This window comes from Oncorhynchus gorbuscha, linkage group LG09 (assembly GCF_021184085.1).
Source record: "Oncorhynchus gorbuscha isolate QuinsamMale2020 ecotype Even-year linkage group LG09, OgorEven_v1.0, whole genome shotgun sequence".
NCBI classification, from domain to species: domain Eukaryota; kingdom Metazoa; phylum Chordata; class Actinopteri; order Salmoniformes; family Salmonidae; genus Oncorhynchus; species Oncorhynchus gorbuscha.
This window is the reverse complement of record NC_060181.1, coordinates 5454154-5476689: the sequence shown is the minus strand read 5'-3', so window position 1 is coordinate 5476689 and position 22536 is coordinate 5454154. Positions and strand designations below refer to the sequence as shown.

General features: G+C 43.0%; 1 protein-coding gene across 1 annotated transcript in view; it reads right to left on the bottom strand.

The window, feature by feature from the left end:
- LOC124042649 (disks large-associated protein 3-like) overlaps window positions 1–22536 on the bottom strand; it is a 371365-nt gene that overhangs the window by 10198 nt on the left and 338631 nt on the right. Inside the window, 7 exon segments of the mRNA XM_046360724.1 lie at window positions 915–1006; window positions 1243–1333; window positions 1335–1399; window positions 1438–1558; window positions 8167–8356; window positions 9464–9558; window positions 9719–10113. Of these exon segments, the coding sequence (XP_046216680.1) occupies window positions 915–1006; window positions 1243–1333; window positions 1335–1399; window positions 1438–1558; window positions 8167–8356; window positions 9464–9558; window positions 9719–10113 (1049 nt within the window).

The window sequence follows — 22536 nt, the reverse complement described above, 5'->3', positions numbered from 1 at the left end:
AACCAAACCCTAACCAAACCCCAGCAAACCCTAACCAAACCTAACCAAGCCCCTAACCAAACCCTAACCAAACCCTAACCAAACCCTAACCAAACCCCAACCAAACTGGCAAACCAAACCCCCAAACCTTAAACCCAACCCAAACCCCAAACCCAAACCCCACAAACAAACCCCAACCAAACCCCAACCAAACCCCAACCAAACCCCTAACCACACCTAACAAACCCCTAGCAAACCCCAACCCAAACCCCAACCAAACCCTAACCAAACCCCAACCTTAACCTTAACCTAAACCTAAATAGAAACCTAACTTCTAATCCTATCCCTGAACCTAACCTAACCTCTAATCCTAATCCTAAACCTAACCTCTAATCCTAATCCTAACCTCTAATCCTAACCTCTAATCCTAACCTCTAATCCTAACCCTAAACCTAATTTCTAATCCTAACCTCTAATCCTAACCTAACCTCTAATCCTAACCCGTAATCCTAACCTCTAATCCTAATCCTAACCTCTAATCCTAACCCGTAATCCTAACCTCTAATCCTAACCTAACCTCTAATCCTAACCTCTAACCTCTAATCCTAACCTCTAATCCTAACCCGTAATCCTAACCTCTAACCCTAACCCTAATTGTAACCTGAACCCCAAACCTAAAATAGCCTTTTTCCTTGAAGGGACAGGTGAAATGTCCCCACATTGTCAAAAAAATGTTTGTCCCACAAGGATAGTGAAACCATACACACACACACACACACACACACACACACACACACACACACACACACACACACACACACACACACACACACACACACACACACACACACACACACACACACACACACACACACACACACACACACACACACACACACACACACACACACACACACACACACACACACACTCACCACGCTTTGCTGGCACAGACGGAAGAACTGCTGGACCTTCTGGGTCATGAGCATCTGGGCACTGCCCACCGTATTACGGATCAGCTCCAGAACTGGACAGGAAACACACAGGAAACAGGATGTAAGGCAACAGAAAGACGGGGGAAGTCAGGACACAGGAAGTGGAGAGTCCAACGTATGAAACTTGTGAGCTAAGGCTCAAACCAGTCCATCTTTCCTATAACTTACTTCCTACTCTTTCTGACAACCCCCCAGCACTCATCCAACATCTCACCCCTCTTCCACCCTGCCTTCCACCCTCTCTCCCCCTTTCCTCCCCTTTCCTCACCCTCCTCCGGCAGCTCGTTCTCCTCCGCCTCTCTCTCCATGTTCTGACACCATCCCTCCATCCTCTCCACCTCCGTCTGAAGGAGGCGTAGGGAAGAACTCTCCGTCTCTCGGACAGGGCGAGGCGCGACCGGAATCAGGTAGACTACGGAGACCCCCTCCAGCGAGGGCTGGGGTGTGCCTATCCAGCCTCCACGGTCCGCTGCGAGGGGGTAGAGGAGTGGGCCCGCGGGGGCAGGGGGGATCTGGTGGGGATCTGTAGCGTAACCATCCTGGACATAGTCTTCTCTGTAGGCCCACTGGCCCTGGGTGTGCACCTGGAGAAAACCAGTAGCAACAACCAGTTACGCTGATGGGGAGGCTAAAGGCTAAAGGCTAAATGCTAAAGGCTAAATGCTAAAGGCTAAAGACTAAATGCTAAAGGCTAAAGGCTAAATGCTAAAGGCTAAAGGCTAAATGCTAAAGGCTAAAGACTAAAGGCTTAGCTCAACAACAACAACAACAACAAAAACAATTCAACACAGAACCAGAGCAAATGAAAGGGTTTAAAGTTAAAGTAAGTCAAGTTAGGGAGAGATGGGAAATTTACACAACAGTTACCCAGAGAAAAATGGGGAGCGGGGTTGGGGGTTAGTATATATTTTTCTATTGAGTCCAAGGGAGGATCATGTAATTTGTAATCAATTAAATGTCATATTGCTCAGGGTTTAGAGAATGATTTCTTTATTATAGTATCTCGATGTGTGCCCTGTGCTGCCCCTCATCCCGGATTATCTGCTGAGCGCACAATATCAAGTGTGCCTAGTGTGGTCTCAATCAAATGACCCATCTCCTTCATTATACGTTACAGGCCTAGGCTATATACAGTGGGGCAAAAAAGTATTTAGTCAGCCAACAATTGTGCAAGTTCTCCCATTTAAAAATATGAGAGAGGCCTGTAATTTTCATCATAGGTACACTTCAACTATGACAGACAATATGAGAAAAAAAAATCCAGAAAATTACATTGTAGAATTTTTTATGAATTTATTTGCAAATTATGGTGGAAATAAGTATTGTATCCTACAGTATGCTACAGTAGGTTTGTACAGTACCACTACAGTATGCTACAGTAGGTCTATACAGTACCACTACAGTATCCTACAGTATGCTACAGTAGACCTATACAGTACCACTACAGTATCCTACAGTATGCTACAGTAGGTCTGTACAGTACCACTACAGTATCATACAGTAGACCTATACAGTACCACTACAGTATCCTACAGTAGACCTATACAGTACCACTACAGTATCCTACAGTAGACCTATACAGTACCACTACAGTATCCTACAGTAGACCTATACAGTACCACTACAGTATCCTACAGTATCCTACAGTAGAACTATACAGTACATTCTGAAAGTATTCAGACCCCTTGACTTTTTCCACCTTTTGTTACGTTAAAGCCTTATTCTAAAAATAATTAAATAGTTTGTTTCCCTCATCAATCTACACACAATAACCCAGAGGGACAAAGCAAAAACAGGTTTCTAGACATTTTTGGACATAAAACCTCCCCCCTGAAATATCACATTTACATACCTATTCAGACCCTTCACTCGGTACTTTGTTGAAGCACAGAGTCTACTTGGGTATGTCAATACAAGCTTGGCACACCTGTATTTGGGGGGTTTCTCCCATTATTCTCAGCAGATCCTCTCAAACTCTGTCAGGTTGGATGGGAAGCATCGCTGCGCAGCTATTCTCAGGTCTCTCCAGAGATGTTCGATCAGGTTCAAGTCCGAGCTCTGGTTGGGCCACTCAAGAACATCCAGAGACGTGTCCCGAAGCCACTCCTGCATTGTCTTGGCTGTGTGCTTAGGGTCGTTGTCCTGTTGGAAGGTGAACCTTCGTCCCAGTCTGAGGTCCTGAGTGCTCTGGAGCAGGTTTTCATCAAGGATCTCTCTGTACTTTGCTCTGTTCATCTTTCCCTCGATCCTCACTAGTCTCCCAGTCCCTGCCGCTGAAAAACATCCCCACAGCATGATGCTGCCACCACCGTGCTTCACCGTAGGGATGGTGCCAGGTTTCCTCCAGACGTGACACTTGGCATTCAGGCCAAAGAGTTCAATCTTGGTTTCTTCAGACCAGAGAATCTTGTTTCTCATGGTCTGAGTACTTTAGGTGCCTTTTGGAAAACTCCAAGCAGGCTGTCATGTGCCTTTTACTGAGGACTGCCTTCCGTCTGGTCACCCTACCATAAAGGCCTGATTGCTGTAGTGCTGCAGAGATGGTTGTCCTTCTTGAAGGTTCTCCCATCTCCACAGGGGAACTTTGGAGCTCTGACAGAAAGACCATCAGGTTTCTTGGTCACCTCCCTGACCAAGGGCCCTTCTCCCCCGATTGCTCAGTTTGGCCGGGCGGCCAGCTCTTGGAAGAGTCTTAGTGGTTCCATTTAAGAATGATGGAGGCCACTGTGTTCTTGGGGACCTTCAATGCTGCAGACATTTTTGGTACCCTTTCCCAGATCTGTGCCTCGACACAATCCGGTCTCAGAGCGCTACGGACAATTCCTTCGACCTCATGGCTTGGTATTTGCTCTGACAAGCATCGTCAACTGTGGGATCTTATATAGACAGGTGTGTGCCTTTCCAAATCATGTCCAATTAATTGAATTTACCACAGGCGGACTCCAATCAAGTTTTAAATACATCTCCATGATGATCAACGGAAACAGGATGCAGCTGAGCTCAATGTTGAGTCTTAAAGCAAAGGGTATGAATGCTTATATAAATATGATATTTGTGTTATTTCTATTTAATACATTAGCAGACATTTCTAAAAACCTGTTTTTGCTTTGTTATTATGGGGTGTTGTGTGTAGATTGATTAGGGGAAAAAAAAGATTAAATCCATTTTAGAATAAGGCTGTAACGTAACAAAATGTGGAAAAAGGTAAAGGGGTCTGAATACTTTCTGAATGCACCATATGCTATGCACAGTACTAAATTAATAATTACGTGATTTTGCCGAGACATTGATTCAGCTTTGATGTAACTTTACTAAAACCAACACCATTGTGAGAAGTGACCATCGTCTATTTCTACGAATACCCAATTGATGAATAGGACTATTAGATAACGGCAACATCTTCATGGGGGTTATTTTTTGAGTGACTTATGGGGGTTCTTTTTTTGAGTGACTTATGGGGGTTCTTTTTTTGAGTGACTTATGGGGGTTCTTTTTTTGGGGTGACTTATGGGGGTTCTTTTTTTGAGTGACTTATGGGGGTTCTTTTTTTGAGTGATTTATGGGGATTATTTTTTTGAGTGACTTATGGGGGTTCTTTTTTGGGGTGACTTTTTTTGAATCGCGGTGCTGAATGGACAACTGGGGTCGTTACTGGGGTTCCACTGGAGCAATGGGGTCCGTGGTGTTTTATCAACATCAAAGCAGACACACGGTGAATTTGGATCCTAGATCTCGTTGGTGAGATGATAAGGTTCATGTGGGGGGGGGTCAGTGTGTCTGCATACGCAATAGAGGTGGTACGTTTCTGTGAGATAAGCACTCAGAACAGTAGGGTTCAAGTAAATCGTACAAGATTGTTTTTAAAGGCAACCGTTTTAGCAACAACGGGTAGAGTTTTCTGTCTGTGGGTGTTCTCTGTCTACAGTGCCACTACCATAGGGGCGGCAGGGTAGCCTAGTGGTTAGAGCGTTGGACTAGTAACCGAAATGGTTGCAAGTTCAAATCCCCGAGCTGACAAGGTACAAATCTGTCGTTCTGCCCCTGAACAGGCAGTTAACCCCACTGTTCCCAGGCCGTCATTGAAAATAAGAATGTGTTCTTAACTGACTTGCCTAGTAAAATAAAGGTAAAATAAAATAGAGAAAGAATACAAGGACGAAACCAGCATTTATACCTACCTATAAATTGCTATAGCAATTTATAGGTAGAGGAGGCAGGTATCCTAGTGGTTAGAGCGTAGAGGCGGCAGGTATCCTAGTGGTTAGAGCGTAGAGGCGGCAGGTATCCTAGTGGTTAGAGCGTAGAGGTGGCAGGTATCCTAGTGGTTAGAGCGTAGAGGCGGCAGGTATCCTCGTGGTTAGAGCGTAGAGGCGGCAGGTATCCTAGTCGTTAGAGCGTAGAGGCGGCAGGTATCCTCGTCGTTAGAGTGTAGAGGAGGCAGGTAGACTAGTGGTTAGAGTGTAGAGGAGGCAGGTAGCCTAGTGGTTAGCGTGTAGAGGAGGCAGGTAGCCTAGTGGTTAGAGTGTAGAGGTGGCAAGTATCCTAGTGGTTAGAGTGTACAGGCGGGAGGTAGCCTAGTGGTTAGAGTGTATAGGCGGCAGGTAGCCTAGTGGTTAGAGTGTAGAGGCGGCAGGTAGCCTAGTGGTTAGAGCGTAGAGGAGGCAGGTATCCTAGTGGTTAGAGCGTAGAGTTGGCAGGTATCCTAGTGGTTAGAGCGTAGAGACGGCAGGTATCCTCGTGGTTAGAGCGTAGAGGCGGCAGGTATCCTAGTGGTTAGAGCATAGAGGCGGCAGGTATCCTAGTGGTTAGAGCGTAGAGGCGGCAGGTATCCTAGTGGTTAGAGTGTAGAGGCGGCAGGTATCCTAGTGGTTAGAGTGCAGAGGTGGCAGGTATCCTCGTGGTTAGAGCGTAGAGGTGGCAGGTATCCTCGTGGTTAGAGCGTAGAGGCGGCAGGTATCCTAGTGGTTAGAGCGTTGTCCGTGGTGGTCTACGAATCCACAATCTTCTGGCTACGCTGACATGTCATTCTTAAAAAAGCAAAGAACAGTTTCTTAATAAACTGCATATCTAAGACTCTGGTCCCTCCTAGGAGTGAGGGTGAACAATAGGCATGTTCTCCGAGAGCCACTTTATGTTTAATGATTATTTTTGCGGGGTGTAGGTGGAGGATCACTCTTTTTTTTTTTTTTTCAAGTGTTCAGGGAGGGTCGTGTGAAAAGATATTTTATTAAAGGGAGGGTCATCCATTTTCATTTCAGAGAGATCCAATTCTCTTCAGGTGTCCCTAATTATAAATAATGTACAGTCCCTTGGCTAAATGGATGCTTCTAAAGGCAGATTGCAACTTGCTGTTCTTTATTAGGGAGAAGTGGAGACAGTTCATTATGTAATGAAGTCCCAATTGGGGATGAAGAGGACAGGAAGTAGATAAACTGACGTAATGAAGTCCCAATGGGGATGAAGAGGACAGGAAGTAGATAAACCCTCTAATGATGTAATGAAGTCCCAATGGGGATGAAGAGGACAGGAAGTAGATAAACCCACCAATGATGTAATGAAGTCCCAATGGGGATGAAGAGGACAGGAAGTATATAAGTCCTTCAATGATGTAAGAAATACTATACTATACTATATTATCCTCACGCAGGACCTACCTACCTACCTACCTACCTACCTACCTACCTACCTACCTACCTACCTACCTACCTACCTACCTACCTACCTACCTACCTACCTGCCTACCTACCTACCTACCTACCTACCTACCTACCTACCTACCTACCTACCTACCTACCTACCTACCTACCTAGCTAGCTGCTAGCTAGCTAGCTACCTTACAACCTAAAAACCTAACTAACTAACTAATCAATTAACTAACTAACTACCTACCTACCTACCTAACGAACTAACAAACGAACTACCTACCTACCTAACTAACTAACTAACTAACTAACTAACTAACTAACTAACTAACTAACTAACTAACTAACTAACTAACTAACTAACTAACTAACTAACTAACTAACTAACTTCCTACCTAACAACCTAACTAACTTCCTACCTAACAACCTAACTAACTACCTACCTACCTAACTAACTAACTAACTAACTAACTAACTAACTAACTAACTAACTAACTAACTAACTAACTAACTACCTACCTACCTACCTACCTACCTACCTACCTACCTACCTACCTACCTACCTAAATAACTAACAAATTACCTACATAACAAACTAACAAACTAACAAACAAACAAACAAACAAACAAACAAACTAACTAACTAACTAACTAACTAACTAACTAACTAACTAACTAACTAACTAACTAACTAACTAACTAACTAACTAACTAACTAACTAACTAACTAACTAACTAACTAACTAACTAACTAACTAACTAACTAACTAACTAACTAACTAACTAACTAACTAACTAACTAACTAACTAGCTAACTAACTAACTAACTAGCAACCTAACTAGGAACCTATAACTAACTAACTAGCAACCTAACTAACTAACTAACTAACTAACTAACTAACTAACTAACTAACTAACTAACTAACTAACTACCTAACAAACTACCTAACAAACTAACTCCCCAACAAACTAACAAACTACCTAACAAACGACCTAACAACCCAACTAACTAACTAACTAACTAACTAACTAACTAACTAACTAACTAACTAACTAACTAACTAACTAACTAACTAACTACCAACCATCCTTACTAACTAACTAACTACCTACATACCTACCTACCAAACTAACTACCTAACAAACTAACTACCCAACAAACTAACAGACTACCTAACTAACTACCTAACAACCCAACTAACTAACTAACTAACTAACTAACTAACTAACTAACTAACTAACTAACTAACTAACTAACTAACTAACTAACTAACTAACTACCTGCCTAAAATCCCAAATAACTTATTAACTACCTACCTACCTACCTACCTACCTACCTACCTACCTACCTACCTACCTACCTACCTACCTACCTACCTACCTACCTACCTAACTAAAAACCTAACCACCTAACCCCCTAACTACCTAACTACCAAACAAACAAAACTAACTAACTAACTAACTAATTAACTAACTGCAAACTAAACAAATAACTAACAACCTAACTAACTAATTAACTAACCAACTAACTACCCAGCCCAACTACTGACCGTGCGGTGGTACTCTGCGTACTGGTCGGCTGACTCTGGCTCTGAGGAGTGTCTCTGGAAGGAGCAGCCGAACTGGGGACTCTTATCCTGGGTAGGAACAGCAATGGTGAGGCCTGGGTAACCCCCCTCTGGGTCCAGGTCTGCCTGGACGCTGGCCGTCACACTGTTGGAGCGCTTGAACCGAGCACGTCTGGGAGGAGAGGAAGGAGGGGAGGAGGGTTAGGATGTATCTACTGTAAATACACACAGACTAATACTACTCATGTAGAGACAGACAGAGATAAGAGGGAGTTTTTCCTTTGTCAGTTTCAACTTCGATAATAACTGCATGTAACTATGACTACTGGGTATAACACACAGACTGGGCCTTCACACATAACGTAACCCCCGGCCCTAATTAACACTGACACAGCTCAGGGGGTTGGTGCGCCTGTTGATCCCCCCCCCCCCCCCCACACACACACAGCAAGAGAAATAGAGGAGGAAGTCTGAGTCAGAGTCACACGTACTACATCAGTTTGAAGAGAGAGAGAAGTGAAAGAGAGAGGGTGAGAGAAAGAGAGAGAGAGAAGTGAAGAGAGAGAGAGGGACAGAGAGAGAGAGAGAAGTGAAGAGAGAGAGAGAGACAGAGCGAGAGAAAGAGAGACAGAGAGAGAGACAGGGAGAGAGAAGTGAAGAGAGAGAGAGAGAGGGACAGGGAGAGACAGAGAGAGAAGTGGAGAGAGAGAGAGAGAAGTGAAGAGTGAGAGATGAGAGAGCAGGAGAGAGAGGAGAGAGAGAGAATAGAAGAGAAGAGAAGAGAAAGCAGAGAGAGAGAAGTGAAGAGAGAGAGAGAGAGAGAGAGAGACAGAGAAGTGAAGAGAGAGAGAGAGAGAGAGAGAGAGAGAGAGAGAGAGAGAGAGAGAGAGAGAGAGAGAGAGAGAGAGAGAGAGAGAGAGAGAGAGAGAGAGAGACAGAGAAGTGAAGAGAGAGAGAGAAGTCAAGAGAGAAAGAGAGACAGAGCGAGAGAGAGAGACAGAGAGAGAGAGACAGGGAGAGAGAAGAGAGAGAGAGAGAGCGAGAGAGAGAAGTGAAGAGAGAGACAGAGAGAGAGAGAGACAGAGAGAGAAACAGGGAGAGAGAAGTGAAGAGAGAGAGAGAGAGGAAGAAGTGAAGAGAGAGAGAGATGATTATTTTTCGTACCATACCCACCATCTTTCTTCTTACAGTGGAAACACCGTAATGCCATATTATAAACCTATATTGAGTGTTCACATGAGTGTTATAAGGGGTGTTATAAATGGTGTTATAACAGTACCTCTTGTCCTCCTCCACCTGAACCCCTATAGAGTGAACCTCTCTCAGAGCCTTGCCATCCGGATCTGAGTCTGACAGGGTCTCCGAACTGTCCACCTGACACACACAGGGTCAAAGGTTAGATGTTAGATTTCATTTAAACATACTTTATTTTCAACAAAATTGACTCATTTAAGAAACACTAAAATACACATCTTCACATAGAAACATAGAAATAACTGATATTTATTTCAACAAATTGACATACCTCACTCACCTGTACAGCGATAGACGGCCTCCAATTCCTTCCTCTTCTCTCCGTCTTGTTCTCCTCCTGTCCTCCTCCTCTTCCTCCTCCTCCTCCTCCTCCCATCTTGCTCAGCGCCATGCTGTTCTGTGGGAGGGAGGCAGACTTCCCCAGACTTGCCCCTGCCCGTCCCACATCCCTCTCTCCCCTCTCCTTTCCCCTGGGCCCCTCCAGAAGACTATCAGCGGAGCCACTATGTTTGACTCTGATGGGTCCCTGTCCTCCTCCCCCATAGAGTACAAGCTCCCTGCCCCACCGGGGGCATCCATCCAGGCTCTCGGCAGAGTTGGAGTGCTGGCGGGAGCGGACTTGTCCTGGTCCTGTGTAGTAACCCCTTTCCCTGGAGGTCTGACCAGATACTGCAACTACAGAGACAGACAGGAGATACATGATGTAGTTGGACTGGATCCCCTGGATGTCTGACCAGACACCGCAACTACGGAGACAGACAGGAGGGCCATTAGGTACATCACGATGTAGTTGGACTGGATCCCCTGGAGGTCTGACCAGACACTACCAACTACAGAGACAGACAAGAGGGCCATTAGGTACATCACGATGTAGTTGGACTGGATCCCCTGGAGGTCTGACCAGACACTACCAACTACAGAGACAGACAAGAGGGCCATTAGGTACATCACGATGTAGTTGGACTGGATCCCCTGGAGGTCTGACCAGACACTACCAACTACGGAGACAGACAGGAGGGCCATTAGGTACATCACAATGTAGTTGGACTGGATCCCCTGGAGGTCTGACCAGACACTACCAACTACGGAGACAGACAGGAGGGCCATTAGTTACATCACGATGTAGTTGGACTGGATCCCCTGGAGGTCTGACCAGACACTACCAACTACGGAGACAGACAGGAGATACATGATGTAGTTGGACTGGATCCCCTGGAGGTCTGACCAGACACTACCAACTACGGAGACAGACAGGAGATACATGATGTAGTTGGACTGGATCCCCTGGAGGTCTGACCAGACACTACCAACTACGGAGACAGACAGGAGATACATGATGTAGTTGGACTGGATCCCCTGGAGGTCTGACCAGACACTACCAACTACGGAGACAGACAGGAGATACATGATGTAGTTGGACTTATCTGTGCAGTTCAATGAGATGGGAAAGACATCTTCCATCTAGGGGCAACAGTTTAATCTGAGGAAGGAAATAGAGCTACTCCCAAATATTTAAAATGGGAAACGATTGTGATTCTATAAGTAGAGTCGGAGTCCTCCATCGGGGTCTAGAGAGGCAGTAGGGGCTGATTTGTTTAGACTCATTTCAGGGCTTGAGATGGCGAGCTGAATTTGTCTATGATCTGCAGAGCTTTCGGGAGGGATTGGGATACGTTGTCTAGATATAGTCAAAAATCGTTGGTGTATAATTACACGACGTCATCCATAGAAGTGAGAGATATGATTTATTTCGATTGTCGAATCGCCTGGGCCTAAAAATAGCAGAGGATAGATGGGATCCCCTTTACTGCTACTAATAGTTATTATGTTATTTTAATGGCTGAGGGATTGAAATATAGTTAATATATAGTACATATAGTACCGACCAGAGATATGATCATTCTAGTCTATCAAAAGATATGACCATTCTAGTCTATCAAAATATTTTTCTGCGTTGATATATAGAACTACCTAAGGAGCTTTAGTTTCTGATTAATCATGTCAGATATTTAATATAAGTTTATCTGAGGTTAATTGTTTTTTTGCCAAACCCACTTTGGTCCAGGTGTACTAAATTCAGAAGGGAAGGGATACCTGGTCAATTGTCCAACTGAATGTATTCAACTGAAATGTGTCTTCCACATTTAACCCAACCCCTAAGATCTGAGAGCAACAACAGAATTCTAGAAATAACACATTTTGTACAGAGGAGACATTTCCTAGCATTTTATGTTAGCTGCATGTGTCACATAAACTCCCCTAATTACAACCAGCTCGGTATGGATTGTTTTAAAAATAGCAATATTTGGGAGATGAGTTCCTTTTCAAATAACCGAAAGTGGGAGGTTGTCATCTGAATAAAAGGGGAAAAGGTCATTACTGAACACGGGGTGAGTCATTCTCACTAATCTACGAGAGAACCCGTTCTGATTTAAGTACGTCTTCTGTATGACTGAAACCTTTAGTGAGGTCATAATGGTCGAGTGCTTTAATATTTAATCATTTCTGCCCCCCGACTTCGTGTTCATTACACAGACAGTCTGTTTAATTTAGTCTGGCTTGCCGTTTCAAATAAAGCAGAATATTTTTTGCTCGTATGGTTTAAAAAACAAGTTGTTATGTGCAGGCAGGTCGGTAGGTAAACTGGGATGTGATTTTTCCATAAATAGACAGGTAGTGACTTTTCCATGGTAAAAAAAATATAATATTTATTTTCATTAACTGTCTGTTAAAATGTATTGTAGTGAAATTATTTGTTTCTTTCTGGAAATGAATAGCGAGTTTGTCCACTTCGCCGTCAGACCATTATATTGGTTAAGTAAAAGGTGTATTTTTTTAGTGATCCACTACGTAATATAGTGCACTAATCCAGAGAGGATAAAACAAGTATCTAGATGCTCTATGAGGCTGTGGAGGGATTCTAATTCTAAAAGTATCTAGATCCTCTATGAGGCTGTGGAGGGATTCTAATTCTAAAAGTATCTAGATCCTCTATGAGGCTGTGGAGGGATTCTAATTCTAAAAGTATCTAGATCCTCTATGAGGCTGTGGAGGGATTCTAATTCTAAAAGTATCTAATATATGCCATGAGGCTGTGGAGGGATTCTAATTCTAAAAGTATCTAGATCCTCTATGAGGCTGTGGAGGGATTCTAATTCTAAAAGTATCTAGATCCTCTATGAAGCTGTGGAGGGATTCTAATTCTAAAATATCTAGATCCTCTATGAGGCTGTGGAGGGATTCTAATTCTAAAAGTATCTAGATCCTCTATGAGGCTGTGGAGGGATTCTAAAAGTATCTAGATCCTCTATGAGGCTGTGGAGGGATTCTAATTCTAAAAGTATCTAGATCCTCTATGAGGCTGTGGAGGGATTCTAAAAGTATCTAGATCCTCTAGGAGGCTGTGGAGGGATTCAGATTCTAAAAGTATCTAGATCTTCTATGAGGCTGTGGAGGGATTCTAAAAGTATCTAGATCATCTATGAGGCTGTGGAGGGATTCAGATTCTAAAAGTATCTAGATCTTCTATGAGGCTGTGGAGGGATTCTAATTCTATAAGTATCTAGATCCTCTATGAGGCTGTGGAGGGATTCTAATTCTAAATGTATCTAGATCCTCTATGAGGCCGTGGAGGGATTCTAATTCTAAATGTATCTAGATCCTCTATGAGGCTGTGGAGGGATTCTAATTCTAAAAGTATCTAGATCCTCTATGAGGCTGTGGAGGGATTCTAAAAGTATCTAGATCCTCTATGATGCTGTGGAGGGATTCTAATTCTAAAAGTATCTAGATCCTCTATGAGGCTGTGGAGGGATTCTAAAAGTATCTAGATCCTCTATGAGGCTGTGGAGGGATTCTAATTCTAAAAGTATCTAGATCCTCTATGAGGCTGTGGAGGGATTCAGATTCTAAAAGTATCTAGATCCTCTATGAGGCTGTGGAGGGATTCTAATTCTAAAAGTATCTAGATCCTCTATGAGGCTGTGGAGGGATTCTAATTCTAAAAGTATCTAGATCCTCTATGAGGCTGTGGAGGGATTCTAATTCTAAAAGTATCTAGATCCTCTATGAGGCTGTGGAGGGATTCTAATTCTAAAAGTATCTAATATATGCCATGAGGCTGTGGAGGGATTCTAATTCTAAAAGTATCTAGATCCTCTATGAGGCTGTGGAGGGATTCTAATTCTAAAAGTATCTAGATCCTCTATGAAGCTGTGGAGGGATTCTAATTCTAAAATATCTAGATCCTCTATGAGGCTGTGGAGGGATTCTAATTCTAAAAGTATCTAGATCCTCTATGAGGCTGTGGAGGGATTCTAAAAGTATCTAGATCCTCTATGAGGCTGTGGAGGGATTCTAAACGTATCTAGATCCTCTAGGAGGCTGTGGAGGGATTCAGATTCTAAAAGTATCTAGATCTTCTATGAGGCTGTGGAGGGATTCTAAAAGTATCTAGATCATCTATGAGGCTGTGGAGGGATTCAGATTCTAAAAGTATCTAGATCTTCTATGAGGCTGTGGAGGGATTCTAATTCTATAAGTATCTAGATCCTCTATGAGGCTGTGGAGGGATTCTAATTCTAAATGTATCTAGATCCTCTATGAGGCCGTGGAGGGATTCTAATTCTAAATGTATCTAGATCCTCTATGAGGCTGTGGAGGGATTCTAATTCTAAAAGTATCTAGATCCTCTATGAGGCTGTGGAGGGATTCTAAAAGTATCTACATCCTCTATGATGCTGTGGAGGGATTCTAATTCTAAAAGTATCTAGATCCTCTATGAGGCTGTGGAGGGATTCTAAAAGTATCTAGATCCTCTATGAGGCTGTGGAGGGATTCTAATTCTAAAAGTATCTAGATCCTCTATGAGGCTGTGGAGGGATTCAGATTCTAAAAGTATCTAGATCCTCTATGAGGCCGTGGAGGGATTCTAATTCTATAAGTATCTAGATCCTCTATGAGGCTGTGGAGGGATTCTAATTCTAAAAGTATCTAGATCCTCTATGAGGCTGTGGAGGGATTCTAATTCTAAAAGTATCTAGATCCTCTATGAGGCTGTGGAGGGATTCTAATTCTAAAAGTATCTAGATCCTCTATGAGGCTGTGGAGGGATTCTAATTCTAAAAGTATCTAGATCCTCTATGAGGCTGTGGAGGGATTCTAATTCTAAAAGTATCTAGATCCTCTATGAGGCTGTGGAGGGATTCAGATTCTAAAAGTATCTAGATCCTCTATGAGGCCGTGGAGGGATTCTAATTCTAAAAGTATCTAGATCCTCTATGAGGCTGTGGAGGGATTCTAATTCTAAAAGTATCTAGATCCTCTATGAGGCTGTGGAGGATTCTAATTCTAAAAGTATCTAGATCCTCTATGAGGCTGTGGAGGGATTCAGATTCTAAAAGTATCTAGATCCTCTATGAGGCCGTGGAGGGATTCTAATTCTAAAAGTATCTAGATCCTCTATGAGGCTGTGGAGGGATTCTAATTCTAAATGTATCTAGATCCTCTATGAGGCTGTGGAGGGATTCACATTGTGGATTTAAAAGAAAACATGAATCATCAGCGTACAGTGACACCTTTGTTTTGAAGTCCTGGATTTTTTGTCCCTTGATATGATTGTTCGATCTGATATTAACTTCTTCGATATAGGGGGCGCTCTTTAAATTTTTGGATGAATAACGTTCCAGTTTTAAACAAGATATTTTGTCACGAAAAGATGCTCGACTATGCATATAATTGACAGCTTTGGAAAGAAAACACTCTGACGTTTCCAAAACTGCAAAGATATTGTCTGTGAGTGCCACGGAACTGATGTTACAGGCGAAACCCAGATAAAAATCCAACCAGGAAGTGCGCCATTTTTTGAAAGCCCTGCATGCCAATGACTCCTTATATGGCTGTGGAGGAGCTAGGAGTCAGCTTACGTTTTCCCCAAGGTGTCTGCAGTGTCACGAACCGGCTCAAAGCCCGTAACAAAGGGAGACAACGTGGAGATAAGGAGTAGCAAAATATGTATTTATTAACTAAAGCAACTAAGTATAATATACAATGGTGTGTGTAATCAGTAATCAGTAGTGTAAGTGAGTGTTTTGCATGCATGAATGTGATAATGCAGGGTGATGAAAGGTGCCAAAGCAAACAAACAAAAGGCCACCAAGAACCACAACACAATCTACAACGGGTGTCTGCATGGAGAGAGTCTCCTCCATGAATGTTGAAGAGGTCTATTTATCCTGGGAGACACCTGGCCCAGGTGTTTCCCATGTAGCTGACGACCCTCTCAACTCCGCCCACTGGCATCCTAATAAGGAAACAAGAACAAAGACAGAATACGGCAGACAGAGTGGGAGGGTCGTCACATTCCCCCCCATAAAACCGGGGACCAACAAGGACCCCGGAACAACATACCAGCCTCCCGCGTCCCAAATTGACACAGGCACCCGCGTCCCAAATTGACACAGGCCTCTGCGTCCCAAATTGACACAGGCCTCTGCGTCCCAAATTGACACAGGCCTCTGCGTCCCAAATTGATGAGGGTTTACGTGTTCACACTTACAATTTGCCCCAGCCAACCTCCTCCCCAGACCTCAGCAACCTTCGCACAGGAAGCAACATTTAAGAGGAAAGAAAACAAGACCAGGAGGGAGCAGACAGGACAGAGAGAACATGACAATACGAAACAATGGTCAGTCACGTAAACATTAGGAACAGGGCGCACGAGAGAGCGCATCAGCAATCACGTTTTCAGTCCCCCGGATGTGCCTCACATCGAGATGGAATGATTGTAAAAATAAACACCATCGCATTATCCTCTGGTTTGGACACATCATGGACCTCAAAAAGTGAGGGGTTATGGTCGGTGTAGACCACAATAGGTACTACCCCCGACCCGACATACACTTCGAAGTGTTGTAGCGCCCAAATGAGTGCTAGCGCTTCCTTTTCAATAACCGAATAGTTCAACTGATAATCGTTAAACTTTTTAGAAAAGAAACTAACAGGCTTCTCAATCCCAGACACATCTGCTTGCAGCAAAACTGCACCTGCCCCCACATGACTAGCATCCACCTGCAAGGTAAATGACAAATCCATGCGAGGAGCAGCCAGCACTGGAGTTGAGGTAAGCAACCTCTTTGAATCTTCAAAAGCGTGTTGACAACGAGTAGACCAAACGTAAACAGCCTTAGCTTTCAGCATATCTGTCAAGGGAGCGACCACAGTAGAGAAGTTATTACAAAAACTACGGTAATAACCAATCATGCCCAAGAAACGCATCAGTTCCTTTTTAGTAGTTGGTGGTGGAAAAGCATCAATAGCCACCACTTGTCACGAACCGGCTCAAAGCCTGTAACAAAGGGAGACAACGTGGAGATAAGGAGTAGCAAAATATGTATTTATTAACTAAAGCAACTAAGTATAATATACAATGGTGCGTGTAATCAGTAATCAGTAGTGTAAGTGAGTGTTTTGCATGCATGAATGTGATAATGCAGGGTGATGAAAGGTGCCAAAGCAAACAAACAAAAGGCCACCAAGAACCACAACACAATCTACAACGGGTGTCTGCATGGAGAGAGTCTCCTCCATGAATGTTGAAGAGGTCTATTTATCCTGGGAGACACCTGGCCCAGGTGTTTCCCATGTAGCTGACGACCCTCTCAACTCCGCCCACTGGCATCCTAATAAGGAAACAAGAACAAAGACAGAATACGGCAGACAGAGTGGGAGGGTCGTCACAGCAGCATTGTGACGTATTTGTAGGAATATCATTGGAAGATTGACCATAAGAGACTAGTGGTCGCTTGGTGTCCTCCGTTGCAATTATTGCGTAATCTCCAGCTGCAGTATTTTTCCGTTTGCCTTTGATGAGAAACCGACTGCCAGGAATGATTTTTCATCGAATAGAATTGTGAAAAACACCTTGAGGATTGATTCTAAACAACGTTTGCCATGTTTCTATCGAAATATTATGGAGCTAATTTGGAAAAAAGTTTGGCGTTGTGTTGACTGCATTTTCGTTTTTTTTTTCAAAAGTAATGAACAAAACGGAGCTATTTCTCCTACACAAATAATATTTTAGGAAAAAATTAACATTTGCTATCTAACTGAGAGTCTCGTCATTGAAAACATCTGAAGTTCTTCAAAGGTAAATTATTTTATTTGAATGCTTTTCTTGTTTTTGTGAAATTGTTGCCTGCTGAATGCTAAGCTTAATGCCATGCTAGGCTATCAATACTCTTTTACACAAATGCTTGCGTAGCTTTGGTTAAAGCATATTTTGAAAATATTTTGAAAATCTGAGATGACAGTGTTGTTAACAAAATGCTAAGCTTGTGTTTCAATATATTTATTTCATTTAATTTGCGATTTTCATGAATAGGAAACGTTGCATTATGGTAATGAGTTTGAGGCTATGATCATGCTCCCGGATACAGGATTGCTCGACGCTAGAGGTTAACAGCTAACATTTCAATGTCCATAATAAATTGATATGCAACATCGCTGCACAGCTATTTTCAGGTCTCTCCAGAGATGTTCGACCGGGTTCAAGTCCAGGCTCATCACTCAAGGGCATTCAGAGACTTGTCCCGAAGCCACTTCTGCGTTGTCTTGCCTGTGTGCTAAGGGTCATTGTCCTTTTGGAAGGTGAACCTTCGCCCCAGTCTGAGGTCCTGAGTGCCCTGGAGCAGGATTTCATCAAGGATCTCTCTGTACTCTGCTCCGTTCATTTTTCCCCTCGATCCTGACTAGTCTCTCAGTCCCTGCCGGTGAAAAACATCCCCACAGCATGATGTTGCCACCACCATGCTTCACCGTAGGGATGGTGTCAGGTTTCCTCCAGACGTGACACTTGGCATTCAGGGTATAATCAGACCTGAAAATCGTCTGAGAGTCCTTTAGGTGCCTTTAGGTATCTTTTGGCAAACTTCAAGTGTTCTGTCATGTGCCTTTTACAAAGAAGTGGCCTAATTGGTGGAGTGCTGCAGAGATGGTTGTCCTTCTGGAAGGTTCTGCCATCTCCACAGAGGACGTCTGGAGCTCTGTTAGAGTGACCATCTGGTTATTGGTCACCTCCCTGACTAAGGCCTTTCGTCCCCGATTATATAGACAGGTGTGTGCCTTTCCAAATCATGTTCAATCAAGTAATTTACCACAGGTGGACTCCAATCAAGTTGTAGAAACATCTCAAGGATCATCAATGGAAACATGTTGCAGTCTCAAACAAAGTGTCTGAATACTTATGTAAATATGGTATTTCTGTTTAGTATTCTTTCCGTTCTTCTAAAAACCTGTTTCACTTTGTCATTATGGGGTATTGTGTGTAGAGGATGTCCTGATCTGTTTCACCTGTCTTTGTGCTAGTCGCCCATCTTCCCCATTATCCCCTGTGTATTTATACCTGTGTTCTCCGTTTGTCTGTTGCCAGTTTGTTTTGTTGTTTTCTACTTTTTCCCGGATTTGACCCCTCTGCCTGACCCTGAACCTGCCTGCCGTCCTATACTTTTGCCCCTCTGGATAACCGCCCTCAGCCTGATCCTCTACGGATTATCGGAGGAAGTAAAGGACGAGCTTGCAGCCTGGGAACTACAGACGGATCTCGACTCATTCATCGCTTTAACGATCCTGATCGATGGTCGGCTACGGGAACGTAGAAGGGAGAAGAGGTCTGATTGAGGTACCACTCAAGGATCCCACCTTGCATCTGATGATCTCCGGAAGTCCCCAAGAGGATACGAGCTTACCCGAGTTCCTCCAAGAGCCTCCCACGACTGCCGATTCACCTATTCCCAATCCGATTTAGCTCAGCAGGGCTAGGCTGTCTCCAGCCGAACGCAGAGTTTACAGCCAAAGTTGTCTGTATTGTGATAGTGCCAGTCATTTTGTGTCTACCTGTCCCTAGAAGAGACCTAGTTCCTTCGTTGGAGTGAGTACTCTGCCGGGTCTTAAAGATAATGGTCCTTCTCCCCTTACTCACCCCTCTCTCCACGCCACCCTGCAGTGGGGCGACCAGTCCAAGTCTCTCCAGGTACTCATTGACTCAGGGGCCAATGTGAGTCTTTTGGATGTTACCCTGGCATCCGAGCGGGTCACCCCCACTCAACCCCTCTCTATTCTCATGGATGTTAGAGCGCTGGATGGATAGGCCGGGTCACTCACCATACCACCCTCATCAACCTATGAGTGTCAGGGAACCACAGCGAGACGATCCAATTGCCCAGGACCTCTCCACCAGCCCCGAGGTGGACCAGTACCTCCGGGAGGGGTTCAGTAACGCCCGGGCCCCTTCGCTTCCGCAGCACCGACCGGTATCCAAGAAGGTCAAGCCCGCTCTTAGATCGTTAACCCCTCTGTATACTTCCTACCTTTCCTGTGTCGAGATTTAAAAACTTACAGCCCTTTGTCTCCTGAATTCCATGACATTATTGTATATTATTTTATAATATGAAGAATACAATTGAACAAAGCTGAATAAAATATGAATATTTTCTCTAAATGATTTGAGGGAATGTGCACATGCGGCCATTCTGTGTTGAGTGATTAACAAAGAAATAAGTACTTAGAGTTATTAATGTAACTTTAGGTGTTCTGCAAACGTTGGGCAATATGTTTAGATTTTTAATACATTGTAAGGCTGCATGATGAGACTAATGATGATTTGAAAAAGTTGCTTGAAAGGCATGAGCTCTGCTTTGTTTTGTTTTGTGCAGGCTGTACACACTTCACCAGTCTCTCATTCCCAATTTGACAAGCACTTGATAATGACTCGAATTTCACTGCAGCATCCCCTTTGTGGCCATAATGCACCCTAAAAAAAATCAATGCCTTTTGTGGCCCGGAGCGCTGTGTCCTTCTCCCTGAGTGATCTGTGCAATCTGAAGCATCTCTCACTCACATGGCTCTCCGTCACGTGATTTTTTTTGTCGGCCGACAAGATGAGTAGGCTGAACAAAAAGTAAAAGCTCTCGTCTATGTCAACCTACTGTACTATCCCCCATGGTACAAAAGTTGATCTATTCTATTCTATTCTATTCTATTCGATACTGTGCAAGGAATGAATATTCCTAACATAGTCTGGGACAACCACTACCATCAAAAATACTTTTTTTATGCAATGTGTCTGACGCAACAGATCAGAACGTTTAGCTTAAAATGTTGCTAAACGATCAGGATATTTCTTCACATTATAAGCACAGCGATGCGCACATGACATAAGCGTGAATGTTCCATTAGGGGGAAAACACCATTATCTAAAGTGACCGCAACTGTGATTATGCATCTAATGCTTTTATTATAAATGTGTATTTTATATGGAGAAACTGATCTTCACTAAACATGAAAATCACACGCTGCTTATGTTTGCCAGTTAGGCTCTACACTCCGTTGTAAAGCGGATTAATGTGCTTCATTTGAATAGGTTATTTGGCCACTTTAGCTGTGATTACAAACCTTATGAAAACATATAGGCTTATGGGCTAGGCTACATGAGGTGTGCGACTGATTCGAAAAAGTTGCGAAATAAAAGGCATTGTTTCTTATACTGGGCATCATTCACAAGTTATAATACATCATTCACAAGTGAAAGGCTAATATTGTCACACAGCAGACTATTCTTGATTTAATCTTGACTTTAGATATACTAAATAATATATGTGTGAAAATTGTTTTGATTTAGTATGGACCGTTATCATGCACCTGTATCAAAACAGGGGCAGCAGGAAAAAATACATCTATAAAATACTTAAATAGTGAATGGAGGACGCTTTTCCCCTGGTTTATTTTCATACCAGCCAGGTAGGTTATACTACTGTTGTAAATACAAGCAATGTGCTTAATGTTAGGACAGTTGAGAAGTAAATATAGTAGCCCTAGCCTATAGAAAGCTGATGGGATCCTCCTCTTTTTTATTAGAGGCCATCACTCTGTTTTCTCCCGCAATTGCATAGCCTATTGACATGTTGTGCAACATGAGTTTATGGTCTCTCATGAAGTGTTTGATTAGATTTACCATAATATTTGCATTGATGTCAGAGTGATTAGAGGGACAATAGAGTGCTGAGTACCAGGCAGTTAGCAAGTTTGATAGGCTACTAATGACCATCAGCATCATCAGAGCTTTGCAGAAGCCTAGTTACTGTGACTAAACGTTCATGTGGAATTTGACTGCCTTCATGACTCGTGACCGCTGGTGTGGCGGTAATAGGGTAACCGCAACAGCCCTAATCACAACACTGAAGAGTAAGGGGCCTCCGATTTTGTTTTAATGGACTGGATCTTTATGTTTACCACTTTGGATCCTGTTTCAGTAATAATGACATCAGACCTTCTTGTTGAGTGTCTGACAATCTGCCGTTTAAAACTAAATACGGGCCTCTGAATACATCAGAAAAAAGGTTTGCAATATTTCAATATCCAGCCCAGATGCATTGTTTTTAATGAAACATTTAATGGCGTCCCACAAAAATCTGAGGATCATCGACTGAATTTTTGTTTAATCATCATGAAATCATCTTGGGTTTTAAATTGTTCAAAGAAATTTGTTTTGTTTTTTGAAAGGAAACATTAAAGCAATACATCTTGTGGCTCTTATTAAAGAGATTCATAAACGTGGAAATAAGTGTTATCATTAGATAGGCGTAGATAATTGTACAACTTCCATTTGGGACAATGTTTTGTGCCTGTTTCAATAGAGAGTTGTACACTTTTGATTAAGGGTTATGAGCTCGCCAGACATCAACAAGGTTGTAATCAGATGTCGGAGAGCCTTGGTTGTCTGTAGATTGTAGTCGGTCTCATTACATTTGTCCCACATGTCCAGAATGGCATTCATGTCTGTCCCCATAAGCAGATGGAATTCAGTTCATTCTAACAATGTGTTATTCAGAGAATAGAACATCTAGGATCATATGAATTTGTAGAGTACACATTAACGAAAGGCAATTTTCTTTCCATTATGGATACATTTTATTAAGGAAAGTGATTCTACCATCTTGGTCGTCACCTTTACCCAAGACGGTGATTTAGAGTTTCTTATGTATATTTATGATTACACCTTTAGTTGTGTTTGGTGCTGATGAAAAAGCAGACCGTTTCTATAAA